A 26,522-nucleotide genomic window follows, 5' to 3' on the forward strand; every position below is an offset into this window, starting at 1 on the left:
GGAGAAAAAACAAAAAGCAGTTAGAAAACCCACTTTGCGTCAGTAAATTGTAAGACTTTACTTAGGGAGCAGGTCGACGTCCCAGTTAGTTCACGTGACTTATTCGCCAAGTAACTATACTCAGTATTTATGCGAGTAAGTGTAACCATTCCTTTGTGGAAAATAAATATTATTCATCTTAAAACTTTCTTGAAAAAGTATTATAGTAAAAGAGTGCCTGGTGGATCTACCATTCGTTAAACGTGTGTGCCGAAGAAACATTCGGATTTCAGTAGACGACACCACAGAAGCTGCAGGCCAGTGTGTACTTAGTGCAATAGTAAATGCTGTGAAATCCCGAAGGATAACTTACCTGTTAAATATTCAAATTTTAGAAGGAAGAAACATTTAAACCATTCTACAATTGCAATTTTTAACGATTTCTTATCTTTTGTGTCAGAATGCTCTGAAATGCGACAGATCGCTGTTATTTCTTACACACGCCAATCTGTACATTGTAAAGTTCTTAGCGTAAGTTAGTGTAAGTTAGATTAAGTAGTGTGTAAGCCTAGGGACCGATGACCTCAGCAGTTTGGTCCCATAGGAACTTACCACAAATTTCCAAAAATTTCAAATCGATGCTGGTATATCTGCTTTCTTACAGACAAATGCATCATCTGTGAACAATCTTAAAGCGTTACCCAAGCTTTCTACTGAATCACTGATACACACAGTAAACAGTAACGGTACTATCACAATTCCTTGGCTCTCACCGGAAATTAACTTTACATCTGTCGATTTTTATTTTGTTAAGAATGACTTGTTGAATTCTATCTTCAAGAAAGCCCTGCATCCAGTCGCAAATCTTACATGATACTCAGTAAGCTCGTATGTTTTTTTCTGTTTGCTAAACGGCATTGTGGGATAGTGTCAAACGCCTTCCCGAGGTCAAGGAACGTCGTATCAATGTGAGCGCCGTTGTCTACAGCGGTATCGATCTCATGGAGGAACAGAGCGGTCTTCGTTTGCGGAATCTATGTAGATTTTTGTACAGGAGAGTTTCGTTCCTCAAAAATGTCATAATTCTTCAGCATAAAATCTCTTTCACGGTTCTGCAACAGATTGACGCCAACGATATATACCTATAATTATGTGCAACTGTCCTACCAGCCTCCTCCAAAACGGAAATGACTTGCGGTTTTTCAGTCACTAGGTACCTTTCGATGCGCCAGAGAAGTTACTATAAGGGGAGCAAGTTCAGTCTTTAGAGAGTCTCGCAGGTGTTATTAAAATGAAATGAATACCCCTAGCTGAATACAGGCGTTGATAAAAGTCAACGGTGACAGTTGAAATTGTGTGCCCCGACGGGGACTCGAACCCAGGATCTCCTGATTCCATGGCAGACGCTCTATACATCTGTTTTTTTTTTTTCATTTTTTGTTCGCTGTTGATCGTTGTGTTTGGTCATTACGGACGTCAGATGACATCCGTTCAAGCTCGTTTGTTGATCCTTCCACTCAGTTTCTTATTACAGAGGCCAATCAGCTCTCTGACCGAACAGGTGAGCTGCGAAAGCTGACAAGGGCCAGGAAAGCCTGTGCTGACCACATGCCCCTCCACGTCCGCGTCCAGTGACGCCTGTCGGCTGAAGATAACGCGGCGGTTGGTCGGTACGGTGGGGCCTTTGGACAGAGTTTGACACTTAACTTCACCCTGATTAATTCAAATTCGGATTTCGCGATGTCGCTAGATATTATCGAATTCGCTAATTATTTCATTCCGAACTTAGGATTTCGCGGCTAATCACTTCTGGTTTCAACCAACTTTCTGTTCTCAACATTATTTGTGCATTGTAACTATCAGTAAGTGATACTAATTCTGGGACCTTTCCGTGGATGCTTCTGCAGTTTACTAGTATCAAAGCAATTTCTTCTACATCGGACTCGCAAGGACGAGCATTCTCTGAGAACATTATGGCTGGCGTACCTTCGGGTTTGGCAGGCAAATCGCCTGTAATCTCAGTGTGTGGTTTCTATAACCTACAAAGTGGTATAGTGCACCGCCCACTTCTTCAGTCAAGGAGCTGGGCTCAGTCGCCGGGAAGACTCGCATCACTCGTAGCCACTCAGCCACAGTTACCACTCCGTCAGTGGCCTTTATAGAGGTCAACACCAACCTTCCCTCTCTACCATATCTGGGAATCTCCTCTGCCCCACTACCAGCATTTGGAAGTGGGGAAAGACTTGTAACAGCCCGTCCAACTCCAATGAGTAGAAACGAAAGACGTAAAAAATAAAAATAACAGAAAAAGCGAAAGAAGCTCGCCTGGTGACTGACTGGAAACCTTCTGTCGCTGGTCGGACAGCCCACACTTCCTGAAGAATGAAAAGTCTTTTGTGTGTGTGTGTGTGTGTGTGTGTGTGTGTGTGCCATCAGACTTGTGACTGGTTTGATGCAGCCCGCCACGTATTCCTCACCTGTGCCAACCTCTTCATCTCGGAGTAGCACTTAATAACGTGATTCACGATTTATTTACTGGATATACTCCAGTATTTCTCTTCCTCTACAGCATTTGCGCTCCACAACTCCCTCTAGTGCCATGGAAGTTATTTCCTGATGTTCTAACAGGTGTCCTGTCATCAACCTATCCCTTCTTCTTCTCCTCAGTGTTTTCTACATATACTTTTCCTCTCATTCCTTACCTAGCTCCTCTGTAGCACCTCATCTCAAATGCTTCGAGTATGTTCTGTTTCCATTTTCCCACAGTTCATGTTTTACTACCATACAATACTGTGCTCCAAACATACATTCTCAGAAATTTTTTTCTCAAATTAAGGGCTATGTATGATACAAGCTGACTTCTCGTAGCCAAGAATGCTCTTTTTGCGAGTAATGGTTTGCTTTTGATTTCCTCTTTGCTCCGTCCGTCATGATTTATGATACTGCCAAGACAGCAGAATTCCTTAACTCCATCTGCTTCGTGATCACCAATTCTGATGTTGTTTCTCTCTGTTCTCATTGCTTTCGTCTTTCATCGATTTTCTCTCAGTCCATATTCTGAACTCATTTGACTGTTCATTCTGTTTAGCAGATCGAGTAATTCTTCTTCACTTTCACTGAAGAAAGCTATGTCATCGGGGAATCTTATCATTGATAGCATTTCACCTCGAATTTTAATTCCACTCTTGAAACTTTCTGTTATTCCGATTATTGCTTCATCGATTTGTAGATTAAATAATAGACTACATGCATTTCTTACGCCCTTACTAATGAGAGCACGTCTTTCTTGATCTTCCACTCTTATTACACTACTGGCCATTAAAATTGCTACACCACGAAGAAGACGTAGTACAGACTCGAGATTTAATCGACAGGAAGAAGATGCTGTGATATGCAAATGATTAGCTTTTCAGAGCATTCACACAAGGTTGGTTCCGGTGGCGACACCTACAACGTGCTGACATGAGGAAAATGTCCAACCGATTATCCATACACAAAAAAATTAAATGATCGTATGGCATTGTTGGCCGGGGGAACCTATGCGGGGTTATTCGGCCGTCGTATTGGAAGTCCTTTTCGGGGATCGGCGAGTCAGTGATGATGAAATGCTGACGAAAGACACACAACACAGTCATCTAGAGGCAGAGAAAATACTTGACCCTGCCGGGAATCGAACCCTAGACCCCGACCTCAAAAACGGAGAACGCTACCGCAATACCACGAGCTGCAGACATTCATACCTCGACAGCAGTTGACTGGCGTTGCCTGCTAAAACGTTGTTGTCACGCCTCCTGTAAGGGGGAGAAATGCGTACCATAAGGTTTCCACCTTCGATAAAAATCGGATTGTAGCCTATCGGAATTGTGGTTTATCGTATCGCGACATTGCTGCCCACATTGGTCGAGATCCAATGACTGTTAGTGGAATATGGAATCGGTGGGTTCACGTGGGTAATAAGGAACGCCATGCTGGATCCCAACGGCCTCGTATCACTAGCAGTCGAGATGACAGGAATGGCTGTAACGGCTATTGCAGCCACGTCTCGATTTCTGAGTCAATAGATGGGGACGTTTGCAAAACAACAACCATCTACAGGAACAGTTCGACGACGTTTGCCTCAGCGTGGACTATCAGCTCGGAGACCATGGCTGCGGTTAACCTTGATGCTGCATCAAAGACAGGAGCGGCTGCGATGGTGTACTCAACCGCGAACCTGGGTGTACGAATGGCAAAACGTCATTTCTTCGGATGAATGCAGGTTCTGTTTACAGCTTCATCATGGTCGCATCCGTGTTTGGCGGCATTGCGGTGAACGCACATTGGAAGCGTGTACTCGTCATCGCCATACATACGTATAACCCGGCGTGATGGTATGGGGTGCCATTGGTTACACGTCTCGGTCACCTCTTGTTCGCACTGACAGTGCTTTGAACAGTGGGTGTTTCATTTCAAACCGTGGCTCTACCCGTCATTCGATACCTGGGAAACTCTACATTTCAGTAGGATAACGAACGACCGTATGTTGCAGGTCCTGTACGGGTCTTTCTGGATACAGAAATTGTTCGACTGCTGCCTTGGCCAGCACATTCTCCAGATCTCTCACCAACTGAAAACGTCTTCTCAATGGTGGCCGACCAAATGGCTCGTCACAATACTCCACTCACTACTCTTGATGAACTGTGGTATCGTGTTGCAGCTGCATGGGCAGCTGTACCTGTACACGCCATCCAAGCTCTGTTTGACTCAATGCCCAGGCGTATCAGGGCTTTTTATGGCCAGAGGTGGTTGCTCTGGGTACTGATTTCTCAGGATCTATGCAACTAAACTGCGTGAAAATTTAATTAGATGTCAGTTCTAGTATAATATATTTGTCCAATGAATACCCGTTTATCATCTGCATTTCTTCTTGATGTAGCAATTTTAATGACCAGTGGTGTACTTGTCAACAACTTAGATGCATGAGCTGTTAAGCTGATTGTACAATAGTTCTCGCACCTGTCACGGCTTGCACTCTTCGGAATTGTATGGACATTATTTTTCCAAATGTCAAAGGTTTATCGACAAACTCACACAATCCACTCACGATCGTAAATAGTCGTTTTGTTGTCACCACCGCCAATGATTTTAGAAATTCTCACGAAGCTTTATCTATCCCTTCTGCCTTATTTGATCTTAAGTCTTCCAAAGCTCTAATAAATTCTGATTAAACACTGGATCCCCTATCTCTTCTATATCGTCTCATGTTTCTTCTTCTATCGGATCAGAGAATTCTTCGCGATCATAGAGACCTTCAGTGTGGTCTTTTAACCTATCCGCTTTTTCCTCTGTATTTGGCAGTGTAGTCTTAATGTTACCATTCTTGCTTTTAATTTCACCGACGATTGTTTTCACTTTTCTGTGTGCTGTATCAGTCCTTCCAACAATCATTTCTTTTTTATTTTTCCTCAGTTTTAGTACAGCCATTTCTCATTAAATTCGCTACAGCTCCCTGCACATTTGGTTACTAAGCCACTGGTATTTCTGTATTCCTGTATTTCGAGGAAAATATTTGTACTTCCTTTTTTCATAGATCAATTGAAGTATTTCTTCTGTTACCCATGGCTTCGTCATAGTTGCCTTCTCTATATCTGTATTTTTCTTTCCAAGTTCTGTGTCTGCCCTTATTAGAGATGTCCATTCTTCTTCAGCTGAAATTCCTACTGAGCTATTCCTTATAGCTGTACCTACAGAGTGAGAGAATGTCAAGCGTATCTCTTCATTCCTTAGTATTTCCTTATTCGACTTGTTGCGTATTGATTCGTTCTGACTAGTCTCTTAAACTTCAGCCTACTCTTCATCACTACTAAATTTTGATTTGAATCTATATGTGATGCTGGCTACGTCTGTGAATTCAGTACCTGTTTTGGAATCTCTGACTAACCATGACTTAATGTGACTGAAATCTTCCCGTACCTCTTTGCCCTTTCCAAATATACCTTCTCCTCTTGTGATTCTTGAACAGAACATTCGCTGCTACTAGCAGAAATTCATTGCAAAACCAGTCACTCTTCCTCCTCTCTCTCATTCCTAATTCCAATCTCATATCCTCCCGCAACCCGTTCTTCTACTCCTTCGCCTTGTACTGCGTTCCAATTCCCTGAATGACTATTAGGTTTTCATCTGCCCTTACGTATTGAATTATACATTCAATGTCTTCATTCACTTTCGCTATCACTCCATCATTGGCTTGTCACGTCAGCACGTATACCTGAACTATCGTTGTCAGTGTTAGTTTGCTTTCCATTCTTATGAGACCAACCATATCACTGAACTGTTGATATTAACTCCCACTGTGTGCTACCTTCCTATTCAGCCTGTTGTGCCTTAACATTTCCCTTCTGGCTTTGCTACCACTCCCCGCCAGTAGAACGTTATCCTTTTGTTGGTGATTAAACCTTTTCCTCGCATTCACCTGCCACTTGGGAGTCCCCTCCCGGGGATCCGAATGGGTGACTACTCTGGAACTTTTGCCAGTGGAGAGATCATCGTGACACTTTTTCAATGACGGGCCACATGTACATTACGCTTCTTTAATGTAGTGGATTCAGTTGCCTTCTGGATCTTCATGCCGTTGATCCTTGCTGATTCTTCCGCCTTTAGGGTTCATTTCCCACTCCGAGGGAAACAGACTGTCCTGAAACTCTATCTCCTCATCTGTCATCTTTGAGATGGCCGTTGGCAAAATGACGGTACTGCGAAGTGGTACCCAACCCTTATGGATTTCGTCTTTCCACGGAAATGGATTGTTGGACACCAAATATCAGCAGACAACATTCACCATATAAACATTTAGACTTCAAAATTACCTAATTTTGTTTAACCAGTCATTGATGACTACACTGAGAACTTATTAGTGTTATGTGTCACTGAACAGTGCATGTTGTCTGCCCTGCAATGGGACCAGTATGGTACTTTCTATGTCAGAGAGAAACAGTGTTAAACCATTGGCGACCGCAACACTTCATACATATGGGATACCAGATATCAGCAGACAACATTCCATACAAACATATATATACTCCAAAATAGCGTTACGTTGTCTGACCAGGCACTGAAGACTACTCTGAGATTTATTAGTGTTAAGTGTCACTGAACAGTGCATGTTGTCGACCCTGCAATGGGAAAAGTACGGTTATTTGTATCTGAGTGAGATACAATGTTAAACCAATGGAAACCACAACACTTCATACATATCTTTGCTGGTGCAGAACACATCATTATATTGAACAACTGCCCTTATATCTAATGGTATGCATTTTAGAGCCCTTGTTTACGACGCCTTTTTTCTGGTTTCGGTCCAGTTGCTTATGTTACACTTTTAAAAGCAACAATGCCCGTACATGTATTCCTCTGTCAGTGGTGCAAGGACGATTTTCGCTTTATATCTTCCGACTCGGTCGTTCCTGGATCTGGTTCCTTTATCTCAAACTCAACACAAATAATTGTTCAATATCTTAAACTCCGAACCTTCTGGATCATTCCACTTCTGCCACGAATACATAAAAAACGAGTAAATCACTACGATACTTGCGGTATTGACTCAGAACATTTCGTGAGTGAGGATGCTTTATGTGAGTAGTGCCTACTGTTGCACAGTTTCTCCACATCATTTTCACAAACTATTAATGGTGGAGGTTACTGTTTCTATCCAATATTTTTATAGCGTTGTGGGGCTTGCGTAGTATGGACATGTGTATTTCTGTCCTCTACTAGGGTGTCAAAAAAGTAATGCAACATATTTTTGTGATACTAGGTTGGTTTTACTCGGGATTCCAGTAAACCTTTTTGGCTAGAAAGCCCTGTTGTCAAACATAATTCCTTTCAATGCGACGGCCTTGAACCCCCCCTTACTGGGAAGGCCTGTATGTTCCCAACGTACCACTGAACTGGTAGACGCCGGAGCCTACATCTTGCTGCCTGGTAAACTCCCCATCATTCACGTACTGCTTCCCGCGGAGTGCTGCCTTCATTGGGCCAAGCAGATGGAAGGCGGAAGGTGTAAGATCAGTGCCGTAGGGTGGATGAGGAAGAACAGTGCAATGAAGTCCTGTGAGCTCCTCTCGGGTGGTCAGACTTGCGTGAGGTCTTGCGTTATCAGGAGAAGGAGAAGTGCTTTTGCATTTTTGGGCGACGAACATGATGAAGTCGTTACGGGTTTTCGTGACCTTGTTGCGCTGACGAAAGGCGCCTTGCCAACGACTCGCCGTGCTTTTGTTCATTGACAGGTGTCCGTGAACATTCCGCAAACGCCTACGAATATCTGTGATGCTCTGATTTTCCGACAAAAGAGACAAACGAGAGCTCTCTGCCTGGAACGGACTTCCTTTAAGATGCCATTTTGAAGGCTGCGTATTACGTCAGCACCTGTCAGAACTTCATGAAATTATAGAATCTGAAACGGGTATGTTGCACATTGTCCCACAACGAATTCTGCATTTTTTAACTGAAGCTGGCTGAAAAGAAGATGTTGTATTACTTACCGAACGCCCGTCTATCTCTTGTACGACACACAGTACGGAGGTTCTATACGGCTGTACCTGACATGCACCCTGTGAGACTCAAAAGTTTCCTGGTTATGACCTATAAAGATATTTACTGGTTTCAGTGCTAATGATTAGAAATCGTTCGTATGAGGACTCTGGAGCCTAACGGAAGTCTTGACGTCATCAGCAGCAAATCGGTTACAAATAAAAATGAGTAGTGAATGGTTAACCTTGAGTTCAAAGAAACAGAAAACCAATATTATTTGTCGATCTCTTGACTATTCTAAAAACGAACTTGTTAAATTATAATACAGTTATGCCACCTAAAATTTTTGACCAGTTTTGTATATTGTAATTGTTACTTGATTATCTTTTCTATGTGCCTTAATATATTAATTGTAAATTGGAAATGGAATTTATTTTTGTAATACATGCAAATTGTTTCTGTAATGTGATGCAATTGTACGGGGTTAATGCTAGTAGGGAAATTAGGAAGATAACTCCGTCTCTGGACGCGAGTATGTTGATCTCAGAGTGAGCGCGAGAGCAACTGGACGCACGAGTTGCAGGTCCAGTGGAAAACTAGGCCTATGGAAGGGAAGTTGTTAGATGCGTGGCTGAGCGGCACAAGCGGGAGCTGGCGCACCAGGCTCCAGAAACATCGAGACACTGCTCCGTGACTGGTCATCGCTCAGTACGGTGTGCCCGCTATATATGGAGAGACAGGGTCATGGTCGAAGACAGCATCTGTTCTACAATGAACTGTAAGTTCCTTTGATTTCCGTTCAGTTTCTGAAACTTTGTGAGGCGTTACCTAGTGACTTTAAGTGAACTTTAAGCAGTGAGTATTGTGTGTAAACTTTTCCATTCACACTCTATTAATTATGCTACGTCCTTGTGTGAAAATACAATCCTTTCCTGCTATGAAATATTCGATTGTCGTTGCTTAAAACTAAAAGACCATTATGAAGAAATAAAACTAATGCCAGTTTGTCTCCTCATTGATTTGAACACATAACTGAAAGTAACTATTAAGGATTCCTGAATAACTTAACTGATCTGTCCCATCATAACAGTCAGAGGCAAAGTTGGTACTAGACATCTAAACTGAAGTAAAAGCAAGTTAACATAGATCATATTTTTCTTGCAAATCAACATTATAACTAAAGCTACAAATAATGCACAATTTCCAGAATGAGATTTTCACTCTGCAGCGGAGTGTGCGCTGATATGAAACTTCCTGGCACATTAAAACTGTGTGCCCGACAGAGACTCGAAATCGCGACATTCGCCTTTCGCGGGCAAGTGCTCTACCATTTGAGCCACCGAAGCACGACTCACGCCCGGTACTCACAGCTTTACTTCTACCAGTACCTCGTCTCCTACCTTCCAAACTTTACAGAAGCTCTCCTGCGAACCTTGCAGAACTAGCACTCCTGAAAGAAAGGATATTGCGGAGACATGGCTTAGCCACAGCCTGGGCTTCTTTCAGGAGTGCTAGTTCTGCAAGATTCGCAGGAGAGCTTCTGTAAAGTTTGGAAGGTAGGAGACGAGGTACTGGCAGAAGTAAAGCTGTGAGTACCGGGCGTGAGTCGTGCTTCGGTAGCTCAGATGGCGCCGGCACGGTAGCTCAGCGTGTTCCGTCAGAGGGTTACATAACCTCTGTAATAATAATAATAATAATAAAAAAAAACTGAGCTCATCGATCAACAACGAACTTCAATGGATGTCTTACGACGTCCGCCCCGAGGAGATGCAACGAACAAAAGCGAACAAAATGAGGTAAAAAAAAAAAGATGGTAGAGCACTTGCCCGCGAAAGGCAAAGGTCCCGAGTTCGAGTCTCGTCGGGCACACAGTTTTAATCTGCCAGGAAGTTTCAATGCACAATTTGGTTTTACGTTTATTGTCGAAGTGCTATTGTGTGTTAGCTTTGCTGGCATTCTGACATTGTAAATGTGTTGAAGATCAGTGTACGTTTACCCACTTGAGTGCTTTTCAAATTAATTATAACATTTCAACGTCTTCAGCTTGAAATTCTAGAAACTTTGTGCATGTAGGTAAACGTTACTGTGAGGTTACTTACTGTGACAGCAAAAGTTGCCTTCAGTTGATCATTCTTCCGTTACAAGAGTTTATTACTATTCTAATTTATTACTTTTTGTTTTTATTAACGAGTCAAAGTAACTGTTAACATTTCCCACTATTACATTGTACGGTGTTATGTTCTTGGAAACGTAAGTGCGAACCTTCCTGTGCCACAAATGCAATTAGGCTGATACACGATCTCTACTGTTCTCTTTACCGTTTAGCTGGTGAACAGGTAGTGCCCAGTTTGGATGGCGAATCACCTCTAAATTACTTCGCTTGAGTTTGCTGGGGATTATTGGAGTTACAAGGTACCCATTTTCATTTCTTGCTTTCCGTGTGTTTCCGCACTGTTTTACGTACCTTGATCAAAATTCAAATAAGCAGAACGCAGAGAAAGTAGTAAGTAATTTGTTTTATAGTTCTCGCTGGAAACCGACAATTGACTTCGGAAACAATTGCCTTGACGAAATTTATTTTTTCTATTAGACGCACAACACTACGGCCAAAATTTCGCTTTTTCGAATTAGTAATGGGGGTGGCTATAAACTGGTTTCACAATTTTATGTAGATTTTAAGAGTGTCTCCTGAACTTTTTCTTCCTGTTTTGCAGCGTCGTTTACGATGGTGTTGATTCCAAACATTGTCTCGATTTCAGTTTGGCTGTTTTGCACTTCAGTTTGTTTCTAGCCCTGACATAGAACACAATTTTGAAGGCTACAAAATCGCCCACATCGCGCTTAAGACGAATACAATTGAATGTAACGTACCTGAGGATTTCCTGATGACTTTTGACACAAAAGCACAGGTTGTTGTACATTTTCTCGTGAGCCACAGAAGATGCGCTCGCTGTTCTACGACCTTCAACTGCTCCACTCTCGTCTACCCTCAGCTTGCCGACCCTCAGTGCGAGGACCTCCAGCTGCGCCGCTACCAGGATCATGATCGTCACGAAGAGGCAGTCCATGCCCATGCTTATCTGGGCCATCCACAAGGCTACCACGCACTGGACGGCGTACGACAGTTGGTAGTAGCTGGTGTTATTGTCCCAGGGGTGCTGTACGAAGGGCAGACGCCGCTCGCTGGGGTCGGCAATGAGCGGCATAGGGAACCACACGATGCCTTGAGAAGCCATGAAGAGCAGCATACCCAGCGTGAGGCGAGCCGCTCTCCTGCGAGATCTCTGGACGATGTTCTCAAGCGCAGGATTGCTGGAGCAGCTCTCGCTTTGAAGCGACATCAACGAGTCGACACGCCGGACCATCGAATTGTACCGCCGTCGGTTCAGCATGTAGAAGGCCATCTTCACGTTGCCGCTGCCCATGGTGAACATGTTGGCCACCACCAGTGTTGTGGCTTCGAGGTCTCGCCAGCAGTAGGAGACGCACAACGAACCTTCCGCGAAGTTCCAGACGCCCATAGCAAAAACGAAGATGACGTACAATTGGTAAAGGCGGGAAGTACCCAAAGGCCACACACCTACGAGACACAGGTGACGTATGTTGAGCTTGAGAACCGATCGCCCGCACGACGACCAGGTGAAAGGTGTTTCCATATCCGCTGTTCGTCCACTCTGCATTTAATTAATTATATGAATCTACTGCACAGCACTCGACCGCTCCTGTTTGCACATGCTTGGGTTCGGTGCCAGCCTAGGAGTAAATGAGCACTGGCTGAACCACGCCTTTAGCGACGCGGGACAGAGGATTGAGGAACGCAGCTGAAAACTTCAGAATTCTCACGCTCCTAACCCAGTCTTGCTGAAAGAGTCTCGTGTACGTGTAAGTGTATATATATATATACATGACGAGCGAGTAACACAAATTATTGAGTCAGAGATGAGATCTAAATTATCCAGCAGCACAGCACCATTCTGTTACTGACATATTTAAGTTCTTCGACCTTTACTCTATCCTTAGTTACATAATATAAACAAACGTAGTACGACGGTGGAAATAAGTAATATGAGCTTCTCAGCATCTGTTGATGCATTTATAATGCGATAAACTGACGTATTTGAAAAATTCATCTCCCCTTTCGATTAACTACACTTACCTCCGTCTGTTTTTTGCCTCGAGAAAGAAGAAAGAAACCTACGGAATTAAATGCATCGCTCTATAAAAACGAAAGTTACATAAATAAAATGCAATATTTAAACACTCTCTTCACAAGAAAACAGAGATTACTATCTGAAGGATCTCCAGATACTTCAAAAGATAAGACCTGAAGAACATCCATTAACATCATGACTACTTACGTCTGTGTTGACAACTTTAATTTCATGACAGAAAAAAAATGGTTCAAATGGCTCTGAGCACTATGGGACTCAACTGCTGTGGTCATTAGTCTAATAGAACTTAGAACTACTTAAACCTAACTAACCTAAGGACATCACACACACCCATGCTCGAGGCAGGATTTGAACCTACGACCGTAGCAGAAGCGCGGCTCCGGACTGGAGCGCCTAGAACCGCACGACCACTGCGGCCGGCAATTTCATGACGAAATAGATGTACGTAAATTAAAGCTGAATTCAAAACAGAGACAAATTTGGTTTTACAATTATCGTGATTCGCAATCACAATCGTTGCAAGCGTAGTCGTTTAACATGTCGTTGGTTACTGCATGGTTTAGAGCTCAGCATGAAGTGCGAATGGCGTTGCTGTTTAATGAGAGTTTGCGATAGGCTCATGAATGACTTCTGTCTAAGATTTGAGATCGTCTTACTTTATCAGTTTCACATTACACAACTCGGTGCTACAATTTTCAGGAGAAATGAAGATGCTGACAGGTTTAAAAAATGGTTCAAATGGCTGTGAGCACTATGGGGCTTAACATCTGAGGTCATCAGTCCCCTAGAATTTAGAACTACTTAAACCTAACTATCCTAAGGACATCACACACATCCATGCCCGAGGCAGGATTCGAACCTGCGACCGTAGAGGTCGCGCGTACAGGTTTTAAGCCAAGGAGAAAAATTCATTAAAGCAATATCAAGTATTTTATTTAGACGTAGCAATTCTTTTTCACATAGGTCTCTTCCTTGGTGAAAGCACTTGTCCAACGATTTTCCTTCGAGCAAATTCCATATCTCGTGCGTTCTTAAGGAAGATCTAAGAGATAGTCGTCTACGGCTGTCATTAAATCGCAACTGGATTCATAAGATATATCAGTTGCAACACTTTTAGATGCAGGAATAAATAAATAATTAATATCTTACAGGATCCCAACTTTTCCTTTGGCAGTACAGGTTCGTGAGAAAATGCATTAGCCTGGAGGAAGATGATTGTTCTTTTCTTTCAGGTATATAATTTTTTCAAAAGGTGGCCCTGATAAATAGCATAGTTTTTGTCGGTTGTTGGTTTATCCTTTGCAAGGAGATAAAAAAATTCCACTTTCTTACATATTTCTTACTTACTACTTCACCGCATATTACCGACTGCTCTGGTTCCTGTTTTATTTCTATCTTGACGTTGTGGACCCACGCCTCATACACATCAACAAACTAGCAAATAGAGCCATTTGGATTGCTTTTAAAAAAGTCCAAATAATTGCAGAGAAGTTAGTTTTCGCATTTACTCTTAGTCTGCGTTCAACAAAAAGTTATACACAAAGATTTCTCATGATTAATTCTACATGTAAATGTACCGTTTTTTCTCTTCTGGGGTCCTGTACGGTCACATAATTATTTCATACACCGTTATTCGACCATAACACCGAAGCACAGTTTGCACTTTCTGATGTTTTCATGAATAGTTGCAGTTTTGGGACGCCCTTGCGGTGGAATATCTAGAAGTACACCATGAACAATTAAACCTGAAGGATTAGATCCTTTTTAAAATTTCATCACCTTTGGACGAATTTTCGTTGGCAACAGAAAAGAATGGGTTTTACTATTAAACATCCATACCAATTACACTTTAGAAAGCCATATATACAAAAATAATTCGTAGCTAAAGTTAGCACTTGGCTTACGTTATTTCGCATCACCTTGAAAAGAAGAGTAGGAAAAAAAATGTATCAAATGGTTCAAATGGCTCAGAGCACTATTCGACTTCTAGAACTACTTAAACCTAACTAACCTAAGGACATCACACACATCCATGACCCAGGCAGGATTCGAACCTGCGACTGTAGCGGTCGCTCGGCTCCAGACTGTAGCGCCTAGAACACCACGGCCACTCCGGCCGGCCAAAAATGTATCCATGGGTTCAATTTCAAAAAGTCCAGTAATTTTTTCTAGTCCTCCTAACAGCTTTCATCTCTGGCAGAAACATGTTTAAAGTTTACGTTCCACTTTTCATTTCTACAGTAGTTAGGGATGTGCTTGCAATATAAGCTTTGTTCCTCCGTCTCTTGTTTACTGGCCGTGAGTGGATCCTGATGTTTTTTTCTGAACTGATTATTACTTTCAAAGCCAAATCCAAACGAGTAGACATTGGCGCCCTTACGATAGTTTATGAGGGGGGGGGATAGAGTTGGGGGTATGGTGTATTTTTAATACACTCCTGGAAATGGAAAAAAGAACACATTGACACCGGTGTGTCAGACCCACCATACTTGCTCCGGACACTGCGAGAGGGCTGTACAGGCAATGATCACACGCACCGGCACAGCGGACACACCAGGAACCGCGGTGTTGGTCGTCGAATGGCGCTAGCTGCGCAGCATTTGTGCACCGCCGCCGTCAGTGTCAGCCAGTTTGCCGTGGCATACGGAGCTCCATCGCAGTCTTTAACACTGGTAGCATGCCGCGACAGCGTGGACGTGAACCATATGTGCAGTTGACGGACTTTGAGCGAGGGCGTATAGTGGGCATGCGGGAGGCCGGGTGGACGTACCGCCGAATTGCTCAACACGTGGGGCGTGAGGTCTCCACAGTACATCGATGTTGTCGCCAGTGGTCGGCGGAAGGTGCACGTGCCCGTCGACCTGGGACCGGACCGCAGCGACGCACGGGTGCACGCCAAGACCTTAGGATCCTACACAGTGCCGTAGGGGACCGCACCGCCACTTCCCAGCAAATTAGGGACACTGTTGCTCCTGGGGTATCGGCGAGGACCATTCGCAACCGTCTCCATGAAGCTGGGCTACGGTCCCGCACACCGTCAGGCCGTCTTCCGCTCACGCCCCAACATCGTGCAGCCCGCCTCCAGTGGTGTCGCGACAGGCGTGAATGGAGGGACGAATGGAGACGTGTCGTCTTCAGCGATGAGAGTCGCTTCTGCCTTGGTGCCAATGATGGTCGGATGCGTGTTTGGCGCCGTGCAGGTGAGCGCCACAATCAGGACTGCATACGACAGAGGCACACAGGGCCAACACCCGGCATTATGGTGTGGTGAGCGATCTCCTACACTGGCCGTACACCTCTGGTGATCGTCGAGGGGACACTGAGTAGTGCACGGTACATCCAAACCGTCATCGAACCCATCGTTCTACCATTCCTAGACCGGCAAGGGAACTTGCTGTTCCAACAGGACAATGCACGTCCGCATGTATCCCGTGCCACCCAACGTGCTCTAGAACGTGTAAGTCAACTACCCTGGCCAGCTAGATCTCCGGATCTGTCCCCCATTGAGCATGTTTGGGACTAGATGAAGCGTCGTCTCACGCGGTCTGCACGTCCAGCACGAACGCTGGTCCAACTGAGGCGCCAGGTGGAAATGGCATGGAAAGCCGTTCCACAGGACTACATCCAGCATCTCTACGAACGTCTCCATGTGAGAATAGCAGCCTGCATTGCTGCGAAAGGTGGATATATACTGTACTAGTGCCGACATTGTGCATGCTCTGTTGCCTGTGTCTATGTGCCTATGGTTCTGTCAGTGTGATCATGTGATGTATCTGACCCCAGGAATGTGTCAATAAAGTATTTCCTTCCTGGGACAATGAATTCACGGCGTTCTTATTTCAACTTCCAGGAGTGTATTTTGGAAGGCAAATGGCGACTTGTAAGCAGTCACACAAAATTTCCAGTTGCAACCCTGGTAAAAACTTATGTAATACCGATTTTTAATTCATTTTCATTAAAGAAAAACACCCGAGTACACTATATTGTTTCCTTCCTCTGAGAGCTAGTAAGGAAGGCGGTAGGAGTGCCGTCCCCCTTACACAGGGTATGGGCGCAGTTTTGAGTAGATATTTATTTGCAGCGTTTGCGTATAGCAGTGTACATGATGTAGTTATTGAGAAGCTACGGCCTATGTGATTCGTTTATACGGTCACCAATATTTTGCTATTCTTTATAATTCGTCGGTCTTGTACAGTGTTGTAATATTTTTGAGTGGAACCTTTTGTATTGATAATTTTAGGTTTAATTGACGTTGTCAAGAGATGCCGAGCGTGGAAAAAGATTAAATAAAGTAAACACAATGCCAGAACTTAGTTGTTTTATTACAATACTTGTCATCTAGAGTCCAAATATGAAAAAAAACCATAAGTTTGTAATTTCCATTTCCGCAGGTGCGAGACAAAGAGAGGATTTAATGTAAAATGGAATGTATATCGCTTCTCATGTTGTTCTAAGTCGAGCCGTTAATATGTGGGAATCAAGCTTGATTGCTCTGTAACCTATAAGTAACACTGTGTGAGTACAGAAATGAAAGTTTGCTTTCGAAACGTTGTAATTCGTAAGCAGGTTAACAGAAGATGGGGAGCACAATATACAGTCCTTCGCACGGATGCTTCGTGTATCTGCTATTCGCCTGCGGAGTATTAGGCCGTTGTCCCGCGATTACTCGTGCGAAAGATATAAATGTAGCCCCGAAGAAGACGGGTCCTCTCATGAGAGGACATCTTATCCCACCCCCGTAAATCTGATCTATCAGCTTTTGAGCAGAGTTCTGCTCGCCGGGTACCGCAAGTCTCTAGAGGAACGGAAGGTTCCAAAAGATTGGAAAAGAGCACAAGTAGTCCCAGTTTTCAAGAAGGGTCGTCGAGCAGATGGGCAAAACTATAGGCCTATATCTCTGACATCGATCTGTTGTAGAAGTTTAGAACATGTTTTTTGCTTACGTACCATGTAATTTCTGGAAACCCAGAATCTACTCTGTAGGAATCAACATGGATTCCGGAAACATAGATCGTGTGAGACCCAACTCGCTTTATTTGTTCATGAGACCCAGAAAATATTAGATAGAGGCTCCCAGGTAGATGCCATTTTCTTTACTTCCGGAAGGCATTCGATACAGTTCCGCACTGTCGCCTGATAAACAAAGTAAGAGCCTACGGAATATCAGACCAGCTGTGTGGCTGGATTGAAGAGTTTTTAGCAAACAGAACAAAGCATGTTGTTCTCAATGGAGAGACGTCTACAGACGTTAAAGTAACCTCTGGCGTACCACAGGGGAGTGTTATGGGACCATTGCTTTTCACACACACACACACACACACACACACACACACACACACACATATATATATATATATATATATATATATATATATATATATATATATATATATATATGACCTAGTAGATAGTGTCGGAGGTTCCATGCGGCTTTTCGCGGATGATGCTGTAGTACATAGAGAAGTTGCAGCATTAGAAAATTGCAGTGAAATGCAGGAAGATCTGCAGCGGATAGGCTCTTGGTGCAGGAAGTGGCAACTGACCCTTAACATAGACAAACGTAACGTATTGCGAATACATAGAAAGAAGGACCCTTAATTGTATGATTATATGATAGCGAAACAAACACTGGTAGCAGTTACTTCTGTAAAATATCTGGAAATATGTGTACGGAACCATCTGAAGTGGAATGATCATATAAAATTAATTGTTGGTAAGCCGGGTGTTAGGTTGAAATTCATTGGGAGAGTCCTTCGAAAATGTAGTCCATCAACAAAGGAGGTGGCTTACAAAACGCTCGTTCGGCCTATACTTGAGTATTGCTAATCAGTGTGGGATCCGTACCAGAGCGGGTTGCCGGAGGAGATGGAGAAGATCCAAGGAAGAGCGGCGCGTTTCGTCACAAGATTATTTGGTAAGAGCGATAGCTTTACGGAGATGTTTAGCAAACTCAAGTGGCAAACTCTTCAAGAGAGGCGCTCTGCATCGAGGTGTAGCTTGCTGTCCAGGTTTCGAGAGGTATCGAATATATTGCTTCCCCCTACTTATACCTCCCTAGGAGATCACGAATGTAAAATTAGAGAGATTCGAGCGCGCTCGGATTCTTTCCGGCAGTCGTTCTTCCCGCGAACCATACGCGAGTGGAACAGGAAAGGGAGGTAATGACAGTGGCACGTAAAGTGCCCTCCGCCACACACCGTTGGGTGACTTGAGGAGTATAAATGTAGATGTAGAAGTAGAAGTAAGGAGAAGAACAGTTGCAGAGCTAGAAAAATAAAAGCAAGAGACAGATCCCAGATACCCCGCGTTTGAGAATAATCCTCAGCCACTGAGAATGAAACCAACAAAGAACTTGATACTATAGTACAGAGCAACGCCACACCAACTGTAACGGAAAAGTTTGAAATTTGGCTTAAAAACTTCCTCGTTTTATAATGGTTCAAAACAATGGTTCCCTGAGACCTTACCCTTGGGATCGAAGACGTTTCAAATAGCAAGGTGTCGACGCATGTGGAATAAACGTTAGAGCTCAGAAGTTCATGTGTCGTGTAAAGTGGGTGAATGAAGTCGCATTGGCATAAAATTTCATCACAATTATGCTCAACGCCACCATGGACCTGTCATACGATAGGGAGGTCGTCACAGCCCTTCCTACCCACATTTCAAATCTTCTTTTGTCGGTTCTGCGAGGGAGATCAGAACCGCGTCACCCAGAGTAGAAATCCCACGATTTTCTGACGAATGGCCGTAGAAAACATTTCAGACACTCCGCGACTCAGAATTAAACAAAGCATCAGTCTGTTATTGATCTTCATTTTCTAAATCCTACGTGTTCTTAACTAATCGGTATTTCCGGAATTGCTGTAAGTATACTATTTATTACCGATGCATATAATTTACGTACTTAGTTGATAAGTCTACCATAGTTTTACGACCTTGCTAATAATCTTCATTGACATACAAAATAATTTGACTGTTTTCCATTATATAGTTATCTTCACCATTATGCATCCACATTTTATTACGAGTAGCTCTATATTTGTCTTTATCTGTTTCAGTTGCTTTTCTGTTTTTAATTTTTCTCACGAATTTCTGAAGCTCTTGCAGTGTAATGAAGTCATTTTTTTCTTGTTCGCCGTACTCTTCTTCACCTGCTGGTACCATAGGTCTTTGTAGTGCTGAAACCATCGAACATTCTCCATTCATTTAATCTTAACTGTGTCCTCCTCGCTCTTGTTCACGTGAACTTCGTTCTTTGAGTTATAGTTAGTCCAAAGGAGCTTGTTGTACATAAGTAGAGTTACTGCAGCAGCTGCAACAACCACTGAAAGGAAAAGGAGAACACTTCTTTTGCCAAGAAAATATAGGGATTCTGAAGTAGTTCTATGCTACAAAAACTACTCCAAATTATTAAAAAAGATTATTAAAAAATCAAATACCCCGCACAAACGCCAGGAATCAGTAATTCTGACAACAGAGTCAAGGTTATACTGAATCGAGAGATAGGACAATCAGCCACCGAATGACATACTACAAATTGAATGGAAGGGGTATAAATGATGAGCCACAGGTAACAAGGATATTTCATAATCATTTTTAAATATGTTAGAAATCATAAGGACAAACAGTTCAATAGAAAACACACAGCAGTATGTTGATAAAGTAGCTCTCATAAAATTTAGTCAAGTGGATATATATCCTACTTCTCTTTCTGAAATCAAGAAAATTATACATTTGCTAAAAAACTGAGGCTCACCTGTTTTTCCGGTAGAGTACTAGAGATTAGTGTCCATATAGTAAGCCCAGTTTTATCCTAAATACATAATGCCTCATTAACTCAAGGCATTCTCCGAGAGGCAAACATGTTGCCATTAAACTCCTGTTTAAGAAAGATGGTAAGGAAAATATCAATAATTAAAGACCTGTTGCACTGATGACATCATTTCCCAAAATTTTTTGAGAATGTGGTGTGTTCTTGAATAGTATCTCATCTTAGCAACAATAATATCCTCAGGAAATCACAGTTTGCGTTTCAGAAGGATTGCTCTACTGAGAATGCCATTTACATATTTATCCACCAGGTTTTACAAGCATTAACTAATAACATAGCTCTGGTCGGTATTTTCTGCAACCTGTTTAATGCATTTGACTATGTGAATCACAGCCCTCTCCTAGATAAACTGAAGTTTTATGGGATTGATTGCAAAGGCAACCAATGGATAATGCCATATGAAACCAAAATAATGCAGAAAGCTCTACTTTGTATCTGGGGACATAATTCTGACTGGGAGAAATCATTTATAGGGTTCCCCAAGGCTCAATCTAAGATCCACTGTTGTTCCTCATATAAGAAAACAATCCTCCATCTGACATATAAAAAGCAAAATTCGTTATTTTTGCAGATGACAGTAGCATATTAATCAGTTCAAGCATACATACAGAAACAGAAGGGACGGTAAAAAAGTTCTTAGAAGTATCATTGACTGGTTTACTGTGAATGGTCACACCCTCAATTTTTTTTTAATAAACACAACATATTCATATCTGCAGTTCCTTATGCATTTTGTTCCAGATAATACACTACAGTTAATTAGGAACTTTGACATTCACTCCTCAACTATATGGTTGACTTTAGCACAAAAAGGCTTCAGTCTGGAACCGCGTGACCACTACGGTTGCAGGTTCGAATCCTGCCTCGGGCAAGGATGTGTGTGATGTCATTAGGTTAGTTAGGTTTAAGTAGTTCTAAGTTCTAGGGGACTGATGACCACAGATGTTAAGTCCCATAGTGCTCATAGCCATTTGAACCATTTAGCACAAAAAGTGGTCCGCAATAATGGAAAAAAAATTCGTCACTTACCCAATGATATAAAACTTCTGCCAGAGAGCAAAATAAAATTTGGAGACAAAATAAGAAAGTTTCTCCTTGACAACTCCATCTATGCCATAGAAGAATTTCTGTTACTGTACTGTGTAACAGGTAATAGGCAGGAATTACTGACTCACATATGCATGTCTTTTTCTTTTTGTATTAAGAAATCAGAATTGTTCAAAACGTTGTTTGCTTGATTTGGGGGAGGGGACCAAACAGCGAGGTCATCAGATTAAGGGAAGGAAGTCGGGTCTGCCCTTTCAAAAAAACCATTCTAGCATTTGCCTGAAGCATTTTAGGGGAATCACGGAAAACCTAAATCTGGATACCTGGACACATGTGTGACAAATGTGGTGGTTGCCGTAGAATTTTGAGAGGGGGAGTGTTCTGTGTAGACTGTAAGTTATGGTTTCATTGGGGCGAATGTAGCGGCGAGGAAACGAGGGTAGAAAATGAGGCTCTTTCATGGCAGTGCAGATTATGTATAAAGGACAGAAAAATCGCTGAACAGGAGGCAAAAATTTGCGACCCTACAGCTGAATTAGAAAACGCGAACTTGGAATTACATAGGTTAAGGGAGGGAAAAGAGACTGGGGCCTGCGAAAAGGTAGCAAGCAAAAGGCGAAACAGGGAAACAGTTGAAAAAACTCCAGAAATTAAATTAGTAAATCAATTTGGCTTGCTATCTGAAGTAGAGTAAGGACCTCATCCAGATGTAGCTAAAAGTAGGTTGAAACAGAATATTAACTTAAAAAAAAAAACAGGTCGGGATCAAACCAGAATAGGAAAAGAAGAATTCTGCTTATAGGCAGCAGTCATGGAGGAGGGGTGGAGGCCAGCAGCTTCAGGAGAAATTAGTTGCAGGGTACCACAGCACAAGTTTTGTGAAACCAAGTGCTAGCCTAAGCCAGGTGACAGGAAACTTAGGTCAGCTATGCAGGGACTTTGAGAAGTATGATCAGGTGATCATAGTTGGGGGGGCAGGTAACAGCTGCCTATGAATGCAAGATACTATATTAGGAGTGACCTGGATAAAATAGGAGCAGAAGCTAAGATCACAAATGTGGTGTTTGTGGAGGTCTTTCAGCGCCATGATCAGCCCTGGGTAAACATTGCTGTAAGGAATGTTAACACTGAGCTGAACAGGATGCTCCAGACACCAGCAAAATCTCACATAACTGTTGTTCCAGTAAACGCTATTGGTAGGTGGGAGTGCAATACACATGGCCTGCACCTGAATAGGATGTAGAAAAGTAAGTTAGCTTCTGTATTAGCAGTAACTGTAAGGGGGTCCACAGGCACACAAGGGGTAATTTCTGTGTTTAATGGGTCCAGGCACACAGGTTTTTCAGGCTAAAGCCAAAGGCCAGACAGATGTAAAACAAGATAAATAGAATAAAAGAAACTTCATGTACAGTTAATAGGGTAAAGCTAAGAGCAGTATCAACATACTTCATCAAAATATCAGGGGAATAAGAAGTAGAGTAGATGAGCTATTAGTGTGTTTAGATGATCTCAAATATAAGAACGAGATTGGTGTACTCTGTCTGTCTGAAGATCATGTAACTGTGGGCATGGATAGCCTCAGTATAAGTGGGTATAATATAGCGTCTTACACTTGTAGGTCTAGGATGGATAAATGAGGAGTTGCCATTTTCATAAAACAAGGTTATAAATGCAAAACTGTAGAAGTAAGCAAATTTTGTGTTGATCAGCACTTTGAGGTTTTTGCATGTGAACTTCAGCTAGAAAATGTAGTATTGATATTAGCAACAGTGCACAGATCCCCATTAGGAGACTGGGAGCTGTTCATAAAAACGTTGTACTTCCTATTATGCTGTCTGTCACACAAAAGGAAGAACTTATTAATGTGTGACGATTTCAATGTAAACTTTCTAAGTAATTCTGATAGGAAAAGTGAACTAGAAGTGTTATTAACAACATATAACGTAGAATCAGTGATCAATTTCCCTACACGTATAGCACAAGACAGTAGCATGTTAATCGATAATGTATTTATAAAGAAATGAAATGTAAAACAGACACATACTTTCCCTGTGGTAAATGGATTGTCAGACCGTGAAGTACAACAGATTAACTTACAAAACCTAACAGGGGGTAGAGTTCGGAAACCATTAAATAAACGTGTGAGGTCACTCAACCCGGTATCTATACAGCACTTCAGAGGAAGCTTAAGAAATGTTAATTGGGGAGATGCATATAATGAGCCAAATGCAAATGATACATGTAACATATTTCTTAATAAACTTATATCCCTCTTTGAACATAGTTTCCCAAAGAAAATTACTAAATATAACACCACACACTTTTCAAAGAAACCTTGGATTGCTACAGGTATTAAAGCGTCTTCAGAAAGAAAAAGAAAACTGTATGGACAGCAAGAACTAGTAAAGATCCAGAAGTACTTTTACACCCAAAAAAATTATTTTAACATACTGAGAAAAGTTGTAAGGAAATCTAGAAATATGTATGTTAGATAAGAAATTAACAATTCTGGCAATAAAATCAAATCAATATGGAATGTTGTTAGAAGGGAAACAGGAAAAGTAACCACTGGGGTAGGTTGTGTTAGTGTTAAAGAGAACAAGACCACCCTAGCCAACAGTACACAAGCAGCTAACGTATTTAACAACCATGTCTTAAGTGTAGGAAAAAAAATTGGTGAGAACAGTTCAAAAGAAAAAGCTAGGCATTACATGGAAGAGACTGTTTTGAAAAAATTTTGTAAGATTAAGTTTCACCTAACAATCTGTTGTGGAATAAGTAAAATTACTAAATCTCTGAAAAATAAATGTTCTGTTGGAGTAGATGACATCTCTAATAAGATATTAAAACAATGTGGAGCAATTACAGCTGATGTTCTGAGTCACAAATGTAATGCATTGCTAACTCAAGGTATTTTCCCAGACAGGTTGAAATACGCCATTGTCAGGCCTCTCTACAAAAAGGAGGACACCACAGATGTAAATAATTATCGGCCAGTATCCTTGCTAACAGCGTAGTCAAAAAACTTTGAGAAAGTAATGTTCTCAAGAGTGGTTAGCCATCTCAACAGTAATGGGATACTTAGTAAATCACTGATTGGATTGTTCCACTGAGACAGCAATATACAATTTCACTGTCCACATAATAGTCTTTAAATAGTAAAATTTCACAAATAGGATTTTTCTGTGACTTGTTCAAAGCATTTGATTGTGTTACAAAAATTACTATTTTATGCTATAAATGTAATAGAATAAGAGTGGTTTAATATTCATACCTTCAGAACAAGAAGCAAAAAGTTTCCTTATATGGGTCAAGTGACATACGTTTGCCACTTCATCTAAATGGGGTGAAATTACGTTAGGTGTTCCATAAGGTTCAATCATGGATCCCCTTCTGTTTTTGATGTAAGTGAATGACCTCCGTTCCTATCCGAACAGAGAGCTGAACTGACACTGTTTGCTGATGATACAAGCGTTATTATTAATCCAGTAAAAGGAAGTCAATTTGAAAATGACACAAATAAGGTCTTTGGAAAAGTCATTAATTGGTTTTCTGCAAATGGGCTTGCTCTAACATTTGAAAAAACACAGTACATCCAATTTTCAGCTGCAAAAAGTACAATTCCTTCAATAAATATAACACATCAACAGACATCAGTAGACAGGTTAGAGCATACTAAGTTTTTGAGTGTACATATATATGAGAGTCTTAATTGGAAAAGTCTTATTTTGGATCTCATTTAGCGACTAGGTTCAGCAACTTTTGCTATCGGAATACTTGCCAATTTTGAGGATATAGAAATTAGTAAGCTAACATACATTGCATACTTTCACTTTCTGATGTCATATGGAATAATATTTTGGGTTAACCCAACATTTAGACAAAAAGTTTGCACTTGTCAAAAGGAAGTTGCTAAAATAATGTGTGGGGCTCATAGTTGCACATCTTGTAGGCATCTTTTTAGAAAATTGGGAATTCTTACAACAGCCTCACAATACATCTGCTCACTAATGAAATTAGTTCTCAACAACATGGACCAGATTAAAAACAACAGTGACATTCATGATTATAATACCAGAAAAAAGACTCAGACTATAATTTGCTCAACCTATCATTGGTACATAAAGGGATAAAATATGTTGTTATAAAATTTTTCGACAAATTTCCAGGAAAAATAAGGTATCTGACAGAGAGTAGTAATAGCTTCAAAAATAAATTGAAATCATACCTCCTTGACAACTCATTCTGTACCATAGATTAGTTCTTGAATAGGAATAAATAAATCTATAAATGTAGTATATGCATTTTGTGCCATTTAAGGGACTGGGATAAATAATAGAAATATTAATCTTTAACTGTGTATTGTATATATAATGAGAATTTCTTGTGCACTTGGTACATTCCACATCATAAGGGCTGCCGTACCATGTGATTGATCAATGGAACACACATAAAACTAAGTAACTAAATGTCATCCCTAGTGCGAGTCCAGTGTGCTAACCATTGCTCCACCTCACTCGGTTTTAAAAAATGTAACCAATTTACAAATTAAGTTATGATATGAATGTAATATGACTTGTACCGCAAAATTAAAGTCTGTCATGCAAAACGATCCTTGAAACAGAACGTAGCTTTCAACATTATTCTCAGTTCCACCTGTAATCAGTACCTCATCCACTAATGTAAAATTCCTACGTAACTCCACTCCATAATCTGTCATCTGGCCCAATCATACACTAGGCTTAACAATGCTGGTGACCTGGCGTAGCGATCCCCAATATTTACTGGAGCTGTTAGCCTATGTCCCTATCACCAGAATTGTTGTGAGTTAACAAGCATTTTGCTCTCGTTTACATATATGGCTGAAAAAGGCAGCCTTCAGGAATTGTGAAACGAGTGAGACAACAAGTACCTATGTCATAGGGAAACCCCGTAGAAGCTGTTTGTGGCTAAGGAGACGTAGCAGTGTTAACTGTGGCGGACCT

The 26,522-nt window shown here is 41.7% G+C and overlaps 1 protein-coding gene across 1 annotated transcript in view; it reads right to left on the reverse strand.

The window, feature by feature from the left end:
• The window catches only part of LOC126285167 (odorant receptor Or2-like), a 41,345-nt gene extending 29,202 nt beyond the window's left edge, over positions 1–12,143 (reverse strand). Inside the window, exon 1 of the mRNA XM_049984477.1 lies at positions 11,359–12,143. Coding sequence (XP_049840434.1) covers positions 11,359–12,143 — 785 coding nt within the window. The remainder of the gene's footprint in view (positions 1–11,358) is intronic.
• Positions 12,144–26,522: the final 14,379 nt, after the last annotated feature.

The sequence above is a fragment of the Schistocerca gregaria genome, chromosome 8, assembly GCF_023897955.1.
Source record: "Schistocerca gregaria isolate iqSchGreg1 chromosome 8, iqSchGreg1.2, whole genome shotgun sequence".
In the NCBI taxonomy this organism is placed as follows: domain Eukaryota; kingdom Metazoa; phylum Arthropoda; class Insecta; order Orthoptera; family Acrididae; genus Schistocerca; species Schistocerca gregaria.